The sequence below is a fragment of the Ornithodoros turicata genome, unplaced genomic scaffold (genome assembly GCF_037126465.1).
Source record: "Ornithodoros turicata isolate Travis unplaced genomic scaffold, ASM3712646v1 Chromosome41, whole genome shotgun sequence".
Taxonomy (NCBI): Eukaryota; Metazoa; Arthropoda; class Arachnida; order Ixodida; family Argasidae; genus Ornithodoros; species Ornithodoros turicata.
Genome location: NW_026999371.1, coordinates 679,709 through 701,265, shown reverse-complemented (window position 1 = coordinate 701,265; position 21,557 = coordinate 679,709). Strand labels below are relative to the sequence as shown.

The window sequence follows — 21,557 nt, the reverse complement described above, 5'->3', positions numbered from 1 at the left end:
CTCGTACAGTCTGTCCTGGTTGTAGCTCACTGAGCTGCTTCGCACTCTTGTTGTAGTAAGTCACACTTCGTCTTTGTTGTGCTTGCTTTGCTATTTGTGGTGTCCCATACCTTGGCTGCAAGAGGACCTCCGTTGTAGGTAGTGTGGTTCGCGTTCTGCGCCCTAGAAATGCTTGTGCGGGCGACATTTGTGTTCCCTGCTGGGGCGTGTTCCTGTAGTCAAGGAAAGCTAGCTGTGGTTCTCGGCCACTCTCAAGTGCTTTCGTTATTACTTTCTTCGCCGTTTTCACTGCAGACTCCACCATGCCGTTTGATTGCGGGTAGTGTGGCTGCTCGTGTGATACCTAAAGTCCCATTCATTCGGGAACTGGGCGAACTGCTGGCTGGCAAATTGGGTCCATTAACCGTGAACACCGTTAGCGGAATGCCATATCTGCCGAAGTGAGCTTTCAGCTTTCTGATAACTGCGTCACTCGTTGTGGAACGGAGTTCGTCCACTTCCCAGAAGTTGCTGAGGTAGTCGACCGTGTCGAGAAAATGACGTCCTGCGCATTCCATTAAGTCCACGCCTATTTTCTCGCAGGGATTTGCTGGAACAGGGTGGGACATCAGCGGTTCCTTTTGTTGTTTTGTCATGTGTGCCTGGCAAATGTCACAAGCTCGTACAAGTTATTTTAGTTCAGCGCTGATTCCCGGCCAGTATACACATTCTCTTGCTCGCCGGAGACAACTTTCAATGCCCATGTGGGACGCGTGAAGCTTCTGTTTGATCTCCATTCGTATTTCCTTTGGTATTACCAGCCTTTGTCCTCGGTATAGTAGTCCGTCTTCGACACTCAGCTCTTCGCGAAACGTAAGGTATGGCAATGCTTCCGGTGGGACCTTCGATTTATCGTCTGGCCATCCCGTTGTTATCATTTCCGCAAGTACTTGGGATGTCGTGTCGCCTGCTGTGGCTTTGTGCACCTTTTCCAGCGTTGCCGGACGTACTGGTATGTGTGTCATAACATTCACAATGGGCGCTTCCTCATTTTCAGTGTCTTGCTCGAGGTAGGCTCGCGAGAGGGTATCTGCAATGACGACCATCTTTCCTGGTTGGTAGACAATGTCTACGTTGTACCTTTGTACCTAAAGCATCATTCCTTGTAGTCGTCGGGGCATTTGTGCGAGCGACCTTTGTTTGATTGCTTGTAGAGGCTTGTGGTCAGTAATGACCGTTGTCTTTCTTCCATAAGTGTATTGGTCAAACCTCTGCAGGGCGAATTTGATTGCGAGCATCTCCTTCTCAATCTGGGCATATCTGGTCTCTGGTTGGCTTAGAGCTCTGCTTGCAAATTCCAATGGATGCCCTTCCTGTAGCAGGACTGCGCGTAGTCCGTCTTTGCTGGCGTCGCATTGTATAGTCAACTCCTTTTTGTTGTCGTAGTATGTAAGCACTGGGGTTTGCGTAACCATGCTCTTGACATTGTTGAAGGCTGCATCTTGCTCAGCTCCCCATATCCATGGCGTATCTTTCATGGTTAGCCTCCGCAACGGTTTTAGTTCGCTGGACAGACGTGGCATATAGCGCGAAAGATAGTTAGCCATGCCGCAGAATCGTTGCACTCCTTGCACATCTTGGGGTGGTAGCATCCCTGTAATTGCCTTCACCTTGTCTGTGTCTACTGCAAGACCTTCCATTGTAAGTCTGTGTCCCAAAAAGAGAGTTTTCTGTTTCTGCCTTGTTAAGCTCACATTTCCTTTTGTTCAGTTTGATGCCCTCTTGGCGTCATCGATTTAGCAGCTTCTCAACCTTATTATCGTGGTCTTCTTGCGCTTGTCCTTGAATGGCACTTACGCCGTAGACTAGAATGTCGTCGGCCACACAGACTACACCAGGCATATCCTGTAGTGCCATTTGAAGACGCTTCTGAAATATTTCGCTGCTGACCTTCAACCCCAATGGCAGTCTGAGCCATCTCTTTCTTTCAAATGGCGTTTGAAAAGTTGTCAGCAAACTTGATTCTTCGTCGAGGTCGCAGTGCCAGTATCCGTTTCTGAGATCAAACCTGGAGAACACTTTTGCCTCTGCAAAATCTGGCAAGAGGTCATCAAGCACTGGCAGAGGATGAACCTCTCTTTGCAATGCTTTGTTTAAGGCTTGTGGATCTATGCAGATGCGCATTTCTCCCGACTTTTTTCTGCAATGACCATTCCATTCACTCACGGGGTCGGCTCATCTACAGAGGTGATTACACCGTTAGCTTCGAGTTTGTCAAGTAGTTTTTGACTTCAGCCTTGATGTTCACCGGCACTCTGTTGGTGGTGCATAGTTGTGATTGTACAGTTGGGTCCACGGTCAGATGTACCTTTCCTGACCAATGTCCAAGTTCTTCATTAAACACATCGTCGTGCTTGTCAAAGATAGCTGTCTCCTCATATACTTGTGACACGAGGTCATAGTTAAAAGTGAGAAGACCCATTTTTTCGGACACATCCTTGCCGAGTAGAGGTGTGTAATCTTCTTTTACCACAAAAAAAATTCAACGAGAGAGCGAGTCTTTCGTTGCTTTGCATTCCTTATCCAGAGTTGGCAGGTCCCGACTGGTGTAGCCGTACTCCTATTCCAAGCTCTCAGAGCTGTTGTTGTTGGGCTCAGCTTCCTGCCTTCAACGAACTTCGCAGGAATCACGTTCAAGGTTTCTCTGCTGTCTACCTGGAATTTCACTGCGCTGCCATCTTCAAGTAGAATAGTTGCGAATATTCGTTCCTTGTCATTATTTGTGGATACGTGAAGCACTTCCTCTTCAGAACTAATGGGACTGTCTTCTTGCAAACCGTAAACTCTGCCCGCTTTGCATACTTTTGCAAAATGATTCTTTTTACCGCACTTTGCACAATTTTTAGTCCACGCTGGGCATTCACTTCTCAGCCGCTTATGTCGTCCCCCACAATAGCGACAGTTCTGCACTTCGTTCTTGTTTTCGTTGCTACCTGTCTGAGTTGGCTTCGTTTTGGAACGCTGTTCTTTGCATCCTATGGCGTTAATGACACTCTCGGTTCGTTTCGCAGGTGAGTTGTCTTGGAATGCCTTCAGTTGCGTTGCCGCTGACTCATGTGCAAGACATATTTTAACTACGTTGTGGAGGGTTGGATCCACGTGCTTCAAAATGCCTGTTCGTAGAGCGTTACTTTCAACCCCGAAGGCAACTTCGTCTCGTATCATTTTGTCAGTTTGTGCTTGAAAATTACATGCTTTTGCACGCAGCTTCACGTCCGTTAAGAACGCATCAAAGACCTCATCAGTGCCCTGAACTCGGCAGCGAAAGGGTTACCGTGCTTGGATTTGGTTTTCCTTAGGCGCAAAATACTTGTCAAGCTTCTCTATAACCGTGTTCCACAACACTAAATCTGGCTCTGGTGTTGCCTCGGTGGCCTCTTCGAAGTCAAGCGTGTTATAGACATCAATGAGAGCTGTGCCTCCAAGCGATAAGAATAAGGCAACCTTCTCTGCATCCGATTTTTTACTGCCTCCTGTTGCTAGTAAGTATAGTTTATATATAAAGAAAATTTATTACATTAACCTGATGATATGTACAGTGCAAGCAGTAAATAACAGTGGTATATACAGTGAAGCCGGTTAATAACATGCAACGGATGACAGTGGTATATACAGAGAAACCAGTTGATAACATAGAATGAATAACAGCAGTATATACAGAGTAACCAGTTAATAACATACAATGAATAAACAGTGGTAGATAAAAAGAGACAGCGAAGAACAGCGCATACAATGAACCAGTGAAGAACATTAGATTACATTACATACATTATATACATTGCATTACATTACATGCAATGACCCACTGAAACTATGAGGAAGAAATCCTATACAGTGCTAAATTAGTGAAGAGAGAGGACTAAGAAGGAAAGATACGACCAGCTTTCATTTGATGTTTTAACACTGTATGAAGAAGAGTGGTAAGACGACTCAATAGTAAGTATAGTTTGAAGCGTTGTTCGAAAGACTTTAATTCTGTGGCGATGTCACTTTTAAAGCACATTCCTTGCGGCGTTTCAACTTAGGCCATCGCCATTCCGAAACTATATGACAGGCCTACCTTGCTGGGCGAGAGCAAAGGCGTCTTCAAAACGTCGTGCTCACGATCGGCGCTCGAACTTGTGTTCTGTCGGAAAGCCGCTGTTCTTACACCTTGCTAGATGAGGTGATGCAGGTGACATCCCACTTCTGACACCATGTTCCGTGTCCTTTGGGACGTTTATTGAACTGTATAACTGGTTGGTTACATTGCTGCGTACAGAGAGAGAGGTACACTTGCGTGCACACTGTGTATATATTTGTGGAGCGTACAGAGGGCGTCTGAGCGGGAGTGTTACATGATGCGCCCGTGAGGAGTGATGCCATCTGGTTTATACATCTCTAAACAGCACACAGGTGAAAATGAAATGTACCAGCTGGCAGATGTTCGCTGCCTGACGGAGGCAGTTCATCTGGCTGGTTGGCACACTGGAGCGGCACAGTAGGTGCACCCAGTCTTCGTCCACGGGCTAAACACAGATAGCCTACAAAAACATAGTACAAACATACCCTATTTGTGCCGTGAGTACACAGGAGCAGCTTGATTTATTGATGAGAGGTAATGTACGCTGACGGAAACCTGGTTCATATCTTCTTTGTAGGATATCAATGCCCGGTTCGACATGTGCAAACGCACTCGTGCAATATTGAGGGACTACAACGAGGTAAGTCCAGTTGTCGTGCGTCGCTACTAACGTTGTATGCCATCCTATATGTCTCCTTGAATTATGTGCAGGACATGAAGAATCGTGCTGCGAAAGAACGACAGGAGATTCAGCTTGCTCATGAAGAAAAAATCAGACAGGTTACTTTGACAGTATTTATTTATATGATTTCACCTGCCGGCATCTAACGTGTAGTCCATGTAGAGAGAGAATCCATGGCTGGTTATCGGAAATAATAACATTTCAGATTCTCCTCGGACACCTAAAGAAGCCGTCTTTTTCTTCCTGTTGTTGCTCCGAGATACACCGCGTGTTTGTTGTAACGTGTCTATGAATTATATATATACATAAAATCTAGACATTGTAGAATGTTACCGCTTGCTGCATTGGTCTTTATGGCGCTTTTGTCACCAGCAAAGATCGATTTTGTCAACCTTCTCCTGCAATAAATTCAGTTATTAAAATTAATATCGCCAATGTTCCAGGTCAACTCCACGTTTTTCTAACGAAAATTTAAAACACAAGTCCGATTTACCCCAAAAGAGGCTCCACGGGGAAAACACAAGAGAAAAATGCAAACACCGCTGTTTCGGAGCTCTCAAGTTGCCCGGCGCGCGTATTTCAGCGCCAGAGAAGCAATTCTTCCTCCCAGATATGGTACGATAGAAGCGTCAGGTGAAAATCAAAACGGGACCTTTCAGAGGCAGCAGATTTTGTGCGATTAAGGAACGTCTAGTGGGTGAACTAACGACGGCCCGCATGGCGCAGAAATACGCGCGGCCGGCTACGTGGGAATCCCGAAACGGCGATTTTTGCATCTACGTGTGTGTATTTCCGCATGCATTTCCGGATGCATTCAGTCATGTTTCGGCGTAAATCGAACATGCACTTTCCATTTCCGCTGGAAGAACGTTGAGTAGACTTGGCAGATTAGCGAAATCACTTTTAAAAGTTCAAGTTATTGCAGCTGAAAGTTGACAAAATCGGTCTTTTCTGGTGCCAAAAGTGCCGCCAACACTAATGCACCAAGTGGCATCGTTGTGGAACGTTTAGATTTCTTAAAAAGTATCACTCAAGGACGCGTTACAGCAAACACCCCGTATACGACACCCATTTTGGTTTCTGTTTGCTTGAGATCATCCGTCTGTTTCTACATTACATGGTGTAAACAGAGGCACAGTAGTACTGGCAAAAATCGCTGATATACGCGACCGTGAACGCAGTCGCACACAGACGCGAGAGTCTGTGTGTTGTTATCCCCTCGCTCTGGGTCATGCACTTTACCCACCGTCCAGCCGCTATCAATTTACCCGCCATATTAAATAAAACACTGATGACTTCAATGGAAAGTCCATCACGGATATAACACGCTACCTTCAGTTAGAATTTACCAAAAAGGAGGCTTACGATAGGCGACTTCTGTTACTGCTGTTGCTACCTGTGGTGTCTAAAGCCGTACGTACAGCATTGACGAACCAGCCAGCCTCCTTCAGTCCCAAACTTTATTCAACTTTCCCTCGTGCTGTGATGTCCATAACTATATGCTGCGACAATACCACTCTTGAGTAGCCTTTCTGTTTCGGTTTCTCGTGATGATGACGAAGCAAATGTTGTTTAATTTTCTCTTCTTGTTTACTTGCGCAATTCGCGATGAATAACGTTAGTATCCTGATCACCACGTAATGCGTCCCCACAACGGCAAGCCCTATCACCACCACCACCACCACATAATGCAAAATTAAAAGTTAGCGTCTTCCACACGAACATCAGAACAACTTGCACACTAACTTCCTATAACGCATCGCCAACTCTCTGTGAGAAGCGTCACGAAAACGAGAGCGAACGCAGTAGCATATAGGGTATAACAAATATGAGTGATCGGGATTCCTGTTAACGTGTTTATTTCTACGAACCTCCGTGTCGCTGCTGTACTTGACGGTCTCCAAATCCCACCAGCTGAGCAGCACACGTTGTTGGGCTGTTTGGTGCCTTGCAGTACAGAAGATAGCTCTAAGAACGGACTACTACTAAAAGGTTGTAGACGGGACAAGTGCTCGTCCCGTCCACATCTTCCCGGTGTTGTCCTTTAGGAGCTCATTTTATTCGCAGTAGAACGCATCGCAGTCAAAACAAACGTGAAAAGTGGCGACCTTAGTACGCCTCTTACGGCGTGATGACCGCTATTGCTTCAAATTCATCCGTGTTCCTTATCAGTTCCCTCACTATCGTTCGTCACACTCCACCAGAGATGGGAATAAATACACTTTTCGGGTATTTGAATATAAATACAAAATACTACCTGTTTTGATATATTTAAATACTGCCTATAAATACTTTATGATGAAAGTAATTCAATACAAAATATAAGTACATTGTGACAGTATTTAAATACGGTAACTACTTCCGTGAATACTTTGAGCCGTGCAGGCACCATATTCTTTAAATTAGTGTATAAGTAGAGCTACCCCCCAAGAATGTCGATATAAGTGCTTGATCGGGAAAGGAGCCTCTTTCTCAGCCTCTAATAAAGCGAATCTTTTGTGCTAGATTTTAGAAGAGCAGAGGACTAGACGCATGGAAGAGGTTGTTGCTATCGCTGGAGCACACAAACTAGATGAAGAAAAGGTAAATTCAAAGCTCTTTTTTCTTTCGACATTCAGCTGAGATACACATCATTATTTCATTTTGTACTTTTCTCAGGTGAAACAGGCGATGGAAGGTCAATCAATAGGAAGTAAGATCTTGGAACTTCTGATTGCGGCAGCAAAAGCTGCCCCCAGTGTGATGCAGACCTTGGAGACCTATTTGATATTTAAAGACAATGAGAACTAAGCAGCAATCAGGTAATGACATATTATTATGTTGATCAACGCAACTTAAAGGACACAGATGATTTCGAAGCTGTAACGTCATTTTCTGCCTCCTGGACATTGACGACAGCATTGAAAATCCCGTTGTTCGAATGTTCTTCGACAGCACCCATGACAAGAGTAGACGACGGATGTTGAGAGTATTAAGGAATTCCCTCTCACGGAAGAGAAAACATCACTCCCTTGAACCAATTAGGGCACGACACCCAGGAAAGGGATGCTACGGTCCTGCTGGTGTTATTTGGTGGGTGGCTTCTCGACGGCGCCTTTCCTCGTCTGAGAGCTGCACTTTGAATCATCCGGTTAGGGGTGACATCGCGCTACATCGCGATGCTTCTGCGCTACCGGAAGCAATGCTACCCTCGTTTCTTTAGTGCCTAAGCAGCTTTCGAACCAGCGTTCGTAGACTCGCGGGACGGTCTGCAAGAAATCATGCTCGCAACATTTGACAAAATAAGAAAGAGTATGTGTGGAGTTGTTATGGCAAAGCATTCTATTCTCGGTTGAGATAAGGTAGAGGTGAATGCTGGAAAATCCTTTCAGCAGAAATCTGAACACGGTTACAGGTATGGTGCTCTGGCCTTAAACATGCATCGCATGACTGAAACAAAGCATTGTTTTTCTTTTTATTGTTTTTCTCCATGTGGATTGGTCGACGCCTGCCCCGTAAACGCTCTGCACCTGAGAAGGCTGCAATATAGCCCTTGCTGTGAATCGGCGATAATACAACAGCTGGCGCATGTCTTACGAGTGGTTCTGTATGTCCTCCGTTGCTGGATTTTCCTATAGATGGCGCTGATCAGAGCACGTTTTAAGGACACGTCTTCGATGGTGTTGTGACGAGTAGCAAGGCGCGAAGGAACGAAGATACAAAGGCGGGATGCCGTCTCGGAATCAGCGGCATAAGATGTAACGGAACCTCCTCCGAGCAACAGCTCTGTGTTAATTGGAGCAAGTGATGAATACGATCAAATGTACAACCCGGGTCGGGGTTCTACTGTTGCGGATTAGAGGTGGAATCCTTTTACCGTCGAGCAGAGAAGCGCAGGCGGGTTTAGTTTAGTTTAGACGAGTGTTGTCAACGAAGTTGCACTACTAGCGGTGTCACGACGTGGATAGATACGTCATAGAATACGTCATAGAATACGTGGATTTGGCGATGCGCTCATGCGCTCTCAGGGCCTGTGTTGCGGAAAATGGCACTACAGTTGTCTTATTTTGTTGTGGCTACAGGAGGCCTGGGTACTGCAGGGGTCTTTGAGATTACAGTAAAGTCCATGTAGCTAGGAACTGTTGGTATTCGTATGAACGTGCTGTCGGTAATTTTCCGCGACAAAGAATTTAACAAACACGCGATCATATTCTGTGGAAGCCGTTTCAGCGAATGAAAGCCACGTCTTGGCTCAGTGCAGTTTAGCAGTGCCCGCACCGCTTAGCAGGGCAGACACTTCAGCAGATAATGTGACCCTGTTAAATGTTGGCATATTTGTTAGTCTAAGTTCGCTCTTGGTAATTTCCTCCGGCGACTGTACATTTTAGAGAGTTCATTTGCGGGCGCAGGACCACGGAATATTTATTTCCAACAGTTAAGTTTGCTCGACCACTGAGTTCTTGATGACGAAAGAAAATGACCTAGTAAAGATTTTGTTTTTACGTGAGAGAGGAACAGATAACGAATGAAATGAAACACGAATGAGCGTGATGTGTTGTGAGGAACTTACGAAAATTAGTTCTTACTGCCGATTTTTATCGAGACGATCCACCATGTTTGAAGAAGCCAGCTTCCAGAGAAGTAGACTATACCATTCAAAACAAAACTTATTCTGCTATATCCTCGAAAACTACCAGCTACTCCTACGTTGTGTTAATTTGTCATCGTTGTTTCGTCGTATATTCTCCTTATGTCGTCTCTCGCCGTTAGGAGCCACGTGTATAGAACTGGTTCATTAACTACGAAAGTTGAGAACAGCTGACGCTGGCTCTTAAGACGGTATTACATCGCAGCGCGCCATGTACCACAAAGAAGTGTCTCCAGCGCAGTTTTCGAAGGTATAATGACACTTAGTTTAGGATAATTTAGGCCCACTCCTCGAGGACCACACTTAATGGCTACGAGCTACAACAAGAATGTATAGAGAGAGATATGTTTAAAAAAGAGGAAATTAAGATGATCACAAACAATAACAATAACTAGTGAATAGGCCTTTCTCTTCTGAAACCACTGTGTCCATTGTGTCCAACAATTCTTGAATACACCTCGTTTGTACGAATTTAAATGGTTTTTGTTCTACTTTCAGGGCCTCCTTGTGAAAACCTGTGGCGTCCATTGACAACTAGGGGCACCTGAAATAGAAGAAATACACATGAGAGCAATACACAGGCAGTAGTGGGAGATTGGCGTTGAATACATATTGATTAGCATGGATGTTAATATCGGTCCCCTTTTGCAACTGCAACCCGACCCGAACGGGTTTAATGTGACGTGCCTACCTTGAACTCGGGCAACGCAGGGATAGCTGCTACGTGCCAAATTATTTTTACCGAAATTTCTTTAACTATGACTCGTTGATTCGCAAGCTTTTCTTGGTATTTATTATAACCCTATGAAGGATTCTTAGTAAACTCTGCCCACTACCTGACTGGGTACTGCCCAACTCGCCGCGAGAATTTAAATGGAAAACTTGTTAATTTTCTTGTACGTTATTGCTCAGTGGAGTACGGAATGAGTGAGCAGGTGGAATGAAACTCGTGAACCCTCTTTTCTTCAAAAAGTAATCGTTCAAAATGTAAGAAACACTGTTGACTATCTATGAGGCCGTGTCTCCATTGCACGCCTTTTCGCTGATGACTGTGTTATACCTGGTGTTTCACGAAAATCCCCCGGCTGAATAGTTCGTGAACAGGTGGCGCTATCGAAGAAATGTCTTTTTAGTAAACATCCTTGGGACATCAGCCATGAACTGAGTAGTGAGCAGCTCATTTCAATACGCTCACTAATTAGCTAAGATTCTTAACTTTTACTTGGCACGCTTATGAAACCTCTGTTTTATGCATCGGGACCTTCAGCGAAAAATATTGCAAGAAAAAAACTGCATCGGCACTTAGTGATTTTTCCAAGTAATTAATCGCTTTCGGTTTAAACATTTCTTGAGCGTACCAGCGCATCAAAGCGCTCTTTGGATCAGCTATGCGGCTGTCAATTTCGTGTTCATCCGCCTGGTTGACACACGGGGGTGACGGAAGATTAGGAACAGCCGCAGGAGACGCTTTGATATTCCTTCTCAAAGTAAACAGCACTGGCGGTTCTGTCGTTCCGTAGGTGAGATAGCGCGCTCCCGCCATGTATGATGACGAATGCGCCGCTAGCGCTGTGAACTAGTGGGCACGCTCTTAAAATTAACTACACCACATAGCACGCTCCTAGCCAAGCATCATCCCGAATGACAACGTTCTCGCCCGATTTGTTGAAGACCGTAGGCGGAGCCTTTCTTTTTGTCCTTACCTACGGCATCATCGGTAAAAAAAAATAAAGAAAAAACTAGAAAGAAAGGCGTAGGACACCCGTACTTACCAAATCCAAGGAGGGAAACGTTTTGATCCGGGATGATGGTTGGCTAGCATAGCGCGATATGGTGAAGTTCATGTAGTGTAGAAAAGGAGAGGGAACACCAAAGCGTCTCCCGGGGTCTTGCGGCTGTTCCTTAACTTCCGTCACCCCCGTGTGTCAACCAGGCGGATGAACACGAAATTGACAACCGGATAGCTAATCCAAAGGGTGCACTGGTGCACTGCTCCGCGCAAGCAGTATGTAAACCGAAACCGATTAATTATTCAAAAAAAATCAGTAAGTGTCGATGCGTTTTTTTTTCTTGGAATATTTTTCGCTGAAGGTGCCGATGCTTAAAGGAGAGCTTCCGCAAGCGCGCGAAGATCTCATTGATCCACGTTGCACATTATTACAAAAAAAAAAAAGAAAGAAAATGAAACAGAAAAAAAAGAACACTGCATCGCCCCTAAGACGAAGAACAGGTGCTACGGGAGTCTTGCGGAGCACACAGGCAGTCCCGCAGAACTGCCAATGTCAAACGTTCCTGGGAGACCTTCATTGGGATCGCAGTGTTATGTGAACCAACAATTTCCAACTCGCTCCGAGAGTACAAGGGAGCGAAACACTTTGACAACCGGACAAACAATTAACAACCGGATAGCTGATCCAAAGGGCGCATTGGTGCACTGCTCCGCGCAACAAATACGCAAGTGTCGATGCGGTTTTTTTCGCTGAGGGTCCCGATGCGTAAAACTGAGGTTCCATAAGCGTGCGAAGAAAAAGTTAAAAGTTAAGGTGCCTAGCTAATTAGTGAGCGTATTCAAATGAGACGCTCACTACTCACTCCATGGTCGATGTCCCAAGGATGTTTGCCAAAAAGAAATTTCTTCGATTGCGCCACCTGGTCACGAATTATTCAGGCGGGGGATATTCGTGAAACACCCTGTATATCGGTAAATGCATGGGCGTCGGAAGGTGGGGGCAGGGGGGGGGGGCTTCCGCTTCCCCACTTTACGAAAGTCCCTCAAGGTCTGCGTGTGTAGTACGGGACTGGGTGATAACCCGGAAATGAACCAAGAGCTTCAGAGGTGCGGTTATCGCATTGCCTACAACTTCTCGCGGTTATGTAGCAGTCAATGTGTGTCAAGTGCATAAGGGAAGAAAAAAATCTTTGTTAAATGGTGCCTCCGCTGCAGTGGTATTGCTTTTTCAAAATTTTCATCGAGGTTACCACTACCGACTGCTATGTAGGGTACAACTGAGACTGATACATATGTAGAAATGGGACTGCAAAAGTTGTCAGAGCAAGATTTTGAAGGCAAATACACGTGTGTGATTTGGATCGTGTATCCCCGGGGTGACCAGGTACCACAAACAGAATAAGGCTAATCGAGGTCCATATCTCAGTATGTTGCTTCGTTAAAAAAATATCTGCCTTTTTCTGGGAACACTAATTCCACAATCCATTCTGATTCACAAGTATTGTTGCGATTCCATTCCTCCAATCACTATCACGTGCCTTTCTGCCATTCTATTCAGATTTGCAACGTATACGGGGTCATTCCGGGATAATTTCACTATACAGCAATGCCTGTTCTGCAACCCTAGTTCTTTTTTTTTAGGTCGAACTGAGAGATGCGGCACACAGCGATTTTTGCGTGACGGAGAGAATTGATAGTTTTTGGCAACTGAAAACCGACAATAGTTAAAGAAAAAGGAATGACATTGTACCAACGAGTCGTTGGTGCGATTTTTTAACCTAAGCAGCAATAATGACCATTTGCAGACAAAATCATAGGTTGCGTTAGGTTAGGTTAGGTTAGGTTAAGTTAGGGCTGGCTCCCCTCCCCGCCCCCTTGCCGTGAAAGACTTCCGGGAAAATGTGTCGTATCTCACCTTTCACTATAAATCACCCATGGTGCGTCACCTCGCAACTGCTCCTGTCTTGCCCTCAAGTCATGCCCTTCCACTGTCATAGCCTCTATCCTCCAATTCCTTTTACATGTTATCATGACCCCCTCCTCAATTACTGTTTTCCATAATGTGTAATTGTCCTAAATTGTGTGCCTGTCATTCTGGCCAATGGTACCCCCCCCCCTTAGAAATATCCTGTGTCCGCCTCAGGTACCTTCACATGCAGGGTGTCCACGCTAAGTGTGAACAGCTTTTTTTAAAATATATCAATCACTTTTTCCGAGATGAAATCATTTGCAATATAGCATATGCTGAAGGGCACTCCCTAGGTGGGCATTAACAGACTCCTAAGGCAATGTCTTAATTAACTTTCAATAATTAACTTTTTAATTATAAAAGCTACGAAGTTGCTCCAATGAGAACATCTGATCTCTTGGGTCACCAGATACCAAAACCCTTTTCAGAACAAAAATCCGTTCGGTAGATCGTCCGCAAAAAATTAGTGAAGGAACGCCATTTTTTCTTTATTTAGTTTATTGGCGCATCTTCAAAGAAGCGGCTTTCCTTTACCCCCAGTGTGAGAGAGTGAAAGAGCACAGTGCCGCCTCATGCGTCGAAGATTAGCTTTAACTTGCGGAAACAAAACAAAAACACAAGTCGGATGACTCTATCGCGACTGCCCTTATCTTGGGCTGCATGTTCTGTTTTCTTTTAATCTTTTTCCAGGACGGAAGAGGCGATAGTGTGCTCTTTCATCCTCTCGTATTGGGGGCGAAGGAAAGACGCGTCTCTAGAGGTGCGTAATCAATAAAATAAAGGAAAAAGATGGTGCTCCTTCACGAATTTTTTGTGGACGATCTATCGAACGGATTTTTTTTCTGAAAACGGCTTTGGTATCTGGTGACCGAAGAGATCAGATGTTCTCATTGGAACAACTTCGTAGCTTTTATAATTAAAAAGTTAATTATTGAAAGTTAATTAAGACATTGCCTTAGGAGTCTGTTAATGCCCCTAGGGAGTGCCCTTCAGCATATGCTATATTGCAATTGATTTCATCTCGGAAAAAGTGATTGATATATTTTTAAAAGATCTGTTCACACTTATCGTGGACACCCTGTATATATCTCAGCGGCGTCCTAACTTTCTAACATCTCTCATTAGCTAACTTGGAACAAGCAGGTTGATCTTATAAGGTCAATGCTAGTCACGCAATTAGTAATATTAGGCGATACCCCAAGCTTGCTTCCCGACAACTGAAGAATTTAGCGAATATTTCCTTACACGTCCAAGATTGGCATACTCATTAACTCAAAGTCATCAAACCTACTGAGACAATCCAAAGCTGAGCGGCGACGTTCTTTATCGGTGACTTCCCAAGCTTTTGTTTCATTGAATCGATCAAGCAAGAATTGGACAACGCTAATCATGGCAAATGTTACGAACAGTGAGGTTTTCACTTTTTCATAAGTTCATTCATATTGTTCTCCCATATATACATCATACCCTATGCTGGATAATCAGTTCAAGATGCATATTCAAAATCTGTTTTTCTGCATAAGTTTTATTCAGTGGAACTGCCTCCGGTCAGTTTACTTCACTTGTGTCATATTTTTCTTACTGCCTTAAGTGCACCAAATTGATTTGCCCTATTTGTTGTAAATTTTGTTTCCTGCTTGGCGTAGACTTGTCTAAATTTTCCTGGTATTTCAAATGGTACTTACTTAGACATGTTACTCTGAGTGTATTTTCTGTTTTCGTTTTACTACTAGATACCAAATATAGATCAAGTATTTTAAATACTAGATTATACGTTACTATATTTTGTGTAAGCACTTTAATATGTAGCTGTCTTTAGTTCTCATTAAACGGATCGCGATTCTGAAATGCTGCTGACATTCTTTTCTATTATTGTTCAGAGAGCACTTTAAATGGGAGCTATTCACTCTGGCTCCTCCTCCTGCACTTTTTACACTCTATAATTTTATCACGGCAACTTAAATTTGAAGAGAAATAAGTCACTCGAAACTTCCATATTGATACAGTTGACCACATATATTATACAGGTGTCGTGCACCGTTCAGTGACGACTGGTGCAGTTGTCATAGGGTACACCTCTGTCACTCATTCCTGTCATCATCACCTGCCAGATCTCTGCCAACACTTTTCTGGATGAGCGCCCTGTTGTCTGGTATTCGGCCCACTTGCTGCACCTGCTCTGTAAGAAGAAAATAGTGCCTTAAAGGGAGCTTATAACTCTACTAAGCTAGACCGCCGATTCTGTCGCCCCCAAACGGTGGTTTTAAGCGCCGTTTGGAGGCGACACTTAAGGGCGTTTGGGGGCAAGAACTTGTTGACTGTGACGCCTTTTTGTATAGCTAACTCTGATACATCCGTATCTTCACCACATATAGCACGCTGCTAGCCAACCATCATCCCCACTGACAACGTTATTGTCCCTGGTTTGTTGAAAACTGGAGGCGGAGCCTATTCTGTAACACTAATGCGATACATAGTGGTTAGATGATAGGCTCCGCCTCACGTTAACAAATCAGGAGCGAGGACGTTGTCAGTGGGGATGATGGTTGGATAGGACCGTGCTCAAGAGCAGCATTCCGGTCGCCCCCTCTGAAACTCGGCTTGACCTGATAACAGAGAACTACTCAAGAAAGTTATGTTTACAGGGAAGTGTAGGGAGAGGATGACATATCTCAGGTGAACTATTCCCTTCTCGCGCCCCAACCTGATAACAACAACGATAACACGCCCGGGAACTATCGCGTAAGTCAAATAAGACGTGATGCACAACTGTGAGAACGAGCAGGATACGTATCAGATGTCATGAGCTGACCACATGGAGTTGTCAGCTTCGCGCCTGTGTTTGCCTTCTGAACGACAAACTGACGAAATGCGAGTTCAAGGGTACAGCTAGGAAAATAGCTGCGGTCCACAGACAATATACAGGCTTCGTAATTAGATGATGATACCGTCACTATCAAGTTGGTATCAAGCGTTATTACAAGCTATAAATTGCAAGCAAAATTGACAATTTGGCGCGAGTTAGTTCCACTTGGGTGAAGTTCCACACTTGTGTGTGGTCTCCCATATCCCTGCAGTGGTTAGGAATAAAGAAGTTCACCGACACACGAGGCGGTGAATAAGTAGAGAACACTGAGTGGATTGTGTTTTAGTGTATATACAATACTGTTTGCCCGCAGTTGTGGGTATAGTTGCTGCTGGATATATCACAGGGCAATTTACAACAACATAAGAACAACAGGTGTTGCAGTTTCTAACTTAAAAGTCCCATGTCAGACTTCGCAGCAGGTTGGAAAATTTGATTGGCTGAAGGGTGGGAAAGGAAAATCAGCAACGAAACCAAACTAACACGAAAATGAGCTTTTTTCAGGGGGGCTCATTTTGAAACACGTTCGGCGGTGTGTTATCGCTATCTCTGAATGACATTGCACGTCTGCCACACCCCGCCTGGAAAGGAAACGTTTCCGTGACGTAACCCAACGGGTGAAAGTATTTCTGCCAAGGCGACATTCGTCCCTTACAACTACAAATGCAGAGTACATCGGATGCGTCCTACGGGGCTTGTTGCATTTAGTTTATTTGATTGCGTGTTAGCGCCGCCAAGTAACTGCGGCTATGAGCGGCGTACAGACGTCGAGAAATGTTCGTTGTATTCAGTCGTACAGTTATGCGTGGAAAATGTAAGGTCCTCCAGAAACAGCCCGCATAAATAAAATAACGGTAAATATAGCATAATAGCAATAGCACTAAATAGCAATAAATAGCACAAATAGATAAGCCTCAAACAAAACATGATGAAGACTGGCATCGGATTGAGTATAGGCTAGTAGAGACTGGAACAGGGTAGAATATCGCCAGTGGCTATTAGACGCCCCAACGTGTTCTTGCGTAGATTTTGCGGTAACGCAAAACAAGTGCTACCCGCTCTCGAATACATTATTTGTTTCTCGATGAAGATGACGCAATGTCGTGGGCCTCACACACGCGGACCGCATGTGCATTGCAGTCAGCTATTCTGTGGCCCGAAGGCTCTTGACCACTAAACAAATAAAGCTGCCCCCCTCCCACCTCCAATAGAACGCTGAATCAAATCAGGTTCTCAGGCATTGTTTTTACCTTTGCCCGATATAGTGCTGCTCCTGTCGATTTTAGGAAGTGCATACACATTCCAGCACTTCTTGTGACTCATGAACCTCGACAAGTAGTTACAGCGAACTGGTCTCCCAGTGCATCTTGATAGACTACATTGTAAGTGATATGATAATTAAGAATTAACATAGTGAAGAGAAGTGGAGAGAATGACATCATATTAATTATTACAATAAGGTTATGGGCTTGTAGCAGCCTCTCCGGATATCAACCGCAAAAAACTATACGGAACAGAGAGGCGTACAGAAAAAAAAAAAGGAAAAATACAAATGGAGCAGTTATGCACAAGGGTCATTGTCTGAATCTTTTTAATTATTTCTCTTTCTCTGATTTTTTCCTTCTTTTTCACGTTAAAGATGTAAGCAAAATCAACAATACAGTGTGTAAACCGACAATTTCAGTGCTCCTGAGCATTGGGATAACCGTTCGTGAAGAACTATGTACGAAGAACTACAACAGCAGAAACAACAAATTTGCAGTGTCTCATTTTGAAAGGCAGAACATTTGTTTCTGTTGGTGTGTCGAGTGAAGTTTTTCAGTGATGATACGGCTCAGCTGTGTTGTTTACTATAGTTTTTACGCTAAAAGACTTTGCTATAACTGCGGTCATTTCCCGTGATTTCATTACACCCCCACCCCACCCCAGACAGGTTTACGCTCCCCTGAATTTTTCCAACACCCCCTGAACTTCCTAAGGTTGTCTAATACAGCCTGGCCACCAATGCACTACATATAGATATGTATCCAGAAACATATACGCATTATTGGTCGCTTCAGATCACGCGGACATGTTATCACGCCCTGTCCCGTATCTTTGCTTCTATGCACATTGGTGATAATGCAGTACAAGTCGCAACGACACGGACAAAGAAAAAATTGTCGTCGCTCTTCGGCGTTGATACGAGTTACGCAACGGACCAAAAGCTGATGCCTGCCGTTTGCATTCAGCATGAGAGAGCCGTGACGAAAAAAACTTGCAAAGATAATCGGCACAAAAGTGAACTCGCACGGCAAATCTCCGGCAGTTCGAACATTTCCGAGGCAACAGACGCCTAAAGCGCTGGTACTAACGTCTGAGGAAACACATCGTACATGAAAATACACATCCTTTGCGAAGCCTTATTAATTTCACTATTCATGGTAATCAACCAATTTTTCCCGAAATGCAGCACGCATAAAGAAGTACTACATACTTCGCATACACGTCTGTCTGCAAGAAATGATCCGCAGAATCTGAGTTCCGCAGGTGAGACGAACATTACCATTGGTGCTGCTGTAACAGCAACAGCGTTCTGGTTGGAGGCAGTCTGGATTAGATTTGCCATTTGATCCACCATGTTGGGCATGACTGAAATTAATTACCTGCTACATACCTGTCACAACATATGAGGAAACAAAAATCAGCTTACCATACTTCCGTTTGGCTCTGCGAAGCTTCTTTGTCAGGCGGGCATTTGCATGCTCATTGCTCAAGCTCCTCTATTTTCCGGTTGTGCTCTGCACAATGTGTACAGTGTGCACCCTGAGGCCTAGTGGAAGATCAGCAAGTAGTTAGGCTTGTGGCAGCAGCAAATCAATGAACTAGCAATCAAACATGAGGAACTGATGTTCTGAGGCTGGTTCTACATCAGGACCAATAATGCTGAACCGATTAATGTTTTTTTTACTATAGGTAGGTAAGCCTAAATTGGTAGCGCTAAATGACACGCCATTCCACGTCTGCGGATTGATTTAGACCGCAACAAACACTAGGCAGAAACAGGGAGGCTGCAATTACCATACGCCCTTGGAGGCGTATATGTAATTGGTTGCGGAAACGTCTGGCCTCTCACGCTTTGGGAAAACAAAGCATATTTCTCTGTACACGCTGGATTTACCCGCAGCAACGACGAAGGCTTCAGATGGCTCCGCATTTTTGCTCCACTGTATGAGGAATGTCTTCCCCTTAGCGATGTCCACGTTTGCCGGGTCATGCAAAATACTTAAACCTAATTCGATATCTTGCAGGCTGTCGACGAGATAAACGTCCAACATATTCACGCCCGGCCACTTCACCAAAATGTGCATGTTGCACGTAGTTACGCAAATAGAAAATTGTGTGAATGAAACGTGCGAAATACAGGACACCACACAACATGAACACTCAATTCAAGGCCATGTGCGGCGACAAAGCAAAGAATACCCTACACTTCGCTTGCGGCTTGGATTGGCTTCGATAGCCCTAGCGGTTTTCCTCGACTAAAGGAGAGGAACGGCGCAACCGGAACCTGTAACTACAAATATGCAAACAACGCCGAATAAAATTGCACATTCCAGTTCTCTTGTTTATTCATATTATTAATAATACATATGCCATATACATATGCAACAGCGGAGAATAACACAGTGAATAGATGCAAACAAACAAGCCACTTCGATATTTCGGGCCACTTGCGGTGTCGGACTGGGCAGCTAAGAAATGTTTTGTTGATTTTTGATTTGTGCAACATTTGTTGGACGCTGCGCAGTCGTGCAGCGGTATAATGTTCGTCATGATGGTACACACTAAGGGCGTGTTACCAAGCGCGAGGTTTACGACAGCGACAGCGGCAGCGACAATTTTTCCATGTGTCGGCTTCTCGTTCACGGATTTATATGCGAGGTGTTGAATACTATAGACACCATCAGTGCCAACAACTTCTACCGCTGCATCAATGACAGCATCCGGCCCAGCATCAATGGACAATCAATGACAACCCGGCGACAGCGCCAATGGGCGTACCCAGAGGGACAGTGACGTTGAAAGCCCAATCCTTGCAGGCTGACTGCGACGCAGCCATCGTGCCCCGGGAGACGGCGAGGTCCACGACGAAATCGGGGGCGTTATCTTGAGCCACAAAACCACTGAAAAAGCCTTGAAATTGACAAAAATAGACGAAATTCCGAGGAGCAGTAAAAGAACACCGTCTACGCCGATGTTTTAGCGCAGAGTTGAGAGGACCTTCCCATTGGCGCGTTCCACAAGTCCGTTCGTGTCCGAAGCGTATGGTATGGATAAAACATGCTTGATATGTCTCTCTGTGAGATATTTTGTTGTGGATTTCGATACCATTACTTTGTCGTTGTCAGTGATTACGGTTCTAGGATTGACGAAAGTGTAAATGATTCCTTCGACGAACTTGAGCAGATGTTCTGTCCACTTATCAGGTACGGCTCGAGTGATGATGTATCATGGTTGTCGTGTCGATGGCTGCAATGAAGTAACGGTTTGGGTCTGCCGTGTTGATTGGTCCGACGTCATCCAAAGCAAGTATCTCAAACGGAACTGTGGGTGGGTACCGAGGATGCAGAGTCCGTGGTTGAATTCCGGTCGGCGCATTGTACCTGGCACAGGTCTCGCATGCTGCTACGTATTCCCTGATGTCTTTCGCCATATGTTTCCAGTGGTACCGTCGCTGAATTTTCGTCAAAGTTCTTGTAAAGTCGGCGTGTCCGTCTTGGTCGTGATAGCACTCGAGCACGGCTTGTCGCAAGCATGCTGGGATTTCAACACGTAAAATCTCTTTGTCGTCTTTTGATGTAACGTGCATTAGCATATGGTTGACGAGTCTGTAGTTCGCCGGGGCGGCTCTTTCCGTATATTCGAGTCGCTCGATGATGTCTTTTAAGGAAGGGTGGTTGCGTTGAGCATTGGTCAATCTCGAGTCCTCCTGCTCGCAGGACGAACACATTGTTGACGGGTGCGAGGATTCGCGACAACGTGTCCGCTGGGACGTTTGAATTGCCGGATGTGTGCTTAATGGTGAAGTGATACGATGCCAAATCGATGATGATTCGCGCAAAAATGGATTTTGGTTCTTCTTGGACATCAGGTTTGCTACAGCCCAGGGCCCGCTTGCACGAAACTTCTGCTAGGATCCTAACCTTGAGGAATTTCCTTTGGCGCAGCCTTGCTAGTGCTTGTGTCACGTGCTACTGACGTAAACTTTCCTATCAGCGAAATGCACTGCCAGAGCTGTGACAAAGGAAATGCCTCAAGCTTAGGATCCTAGCAGAACTTTCGTGCAAGCGGGCCTAGTTGTCAGTGAATAAATCAAAACGAGGTAATCCCTATAGGTATTTGTGAAAGCGTTCAGTGACTGCCGAGTGTACGGCTATAGCTTCCACGTCCGTGGAATGCTTTGTATTGTTGACTGATTAGATGAGTCATGCTGGAGTCAGCTTCTTGTATCGCCAACTGTAGGATGGGACAAGCGTTAGCTTGCCCACAGCACGGTTCAAAAATAGGCCACAGAGTCAGCTTATGCTGGTACTTATACT

At 44.9% G+C, this 21,557-nt stretch overlaps 1 protein-coding gene across 1 annotated transcript in view; it reads left to right on the top strand.

Moving 5' to 3' along the window:
• Positions 1-10,271, top strand: part of LOC135374054 (atlastin-2-like) — an 87,617-nt gene extending 77,346 nt beyond the window's left edge. The window contains exons 10-14 of the mRNA XM_064607059.1: positions 4,680-4,742; positions 4,814-4,882; positions 7,290-7,367; positions 7,443-7,585; positions 9,910-10,271. Of these exons, the coding sequence (XP_064463129.1) occupies positions 4,680-4,742; positions 4,814-4,882; positions 7,290-7,367; positions 7,443-7,574 (342 nt within the window). The 3' untranslated portion in view covers positions 7,575-7,585; positions 9,910-10,271. The remainder of the gene's footprint in view (positions 1-4,679; positions 4,743-4,813; positions 4,883-7,289; positions 7,368-7,442; positions 7,586-9,909) is intronic.
• The last annotated feature ends 11,286 nt before the right edge of the window (positions 10,272-21,557 follow it).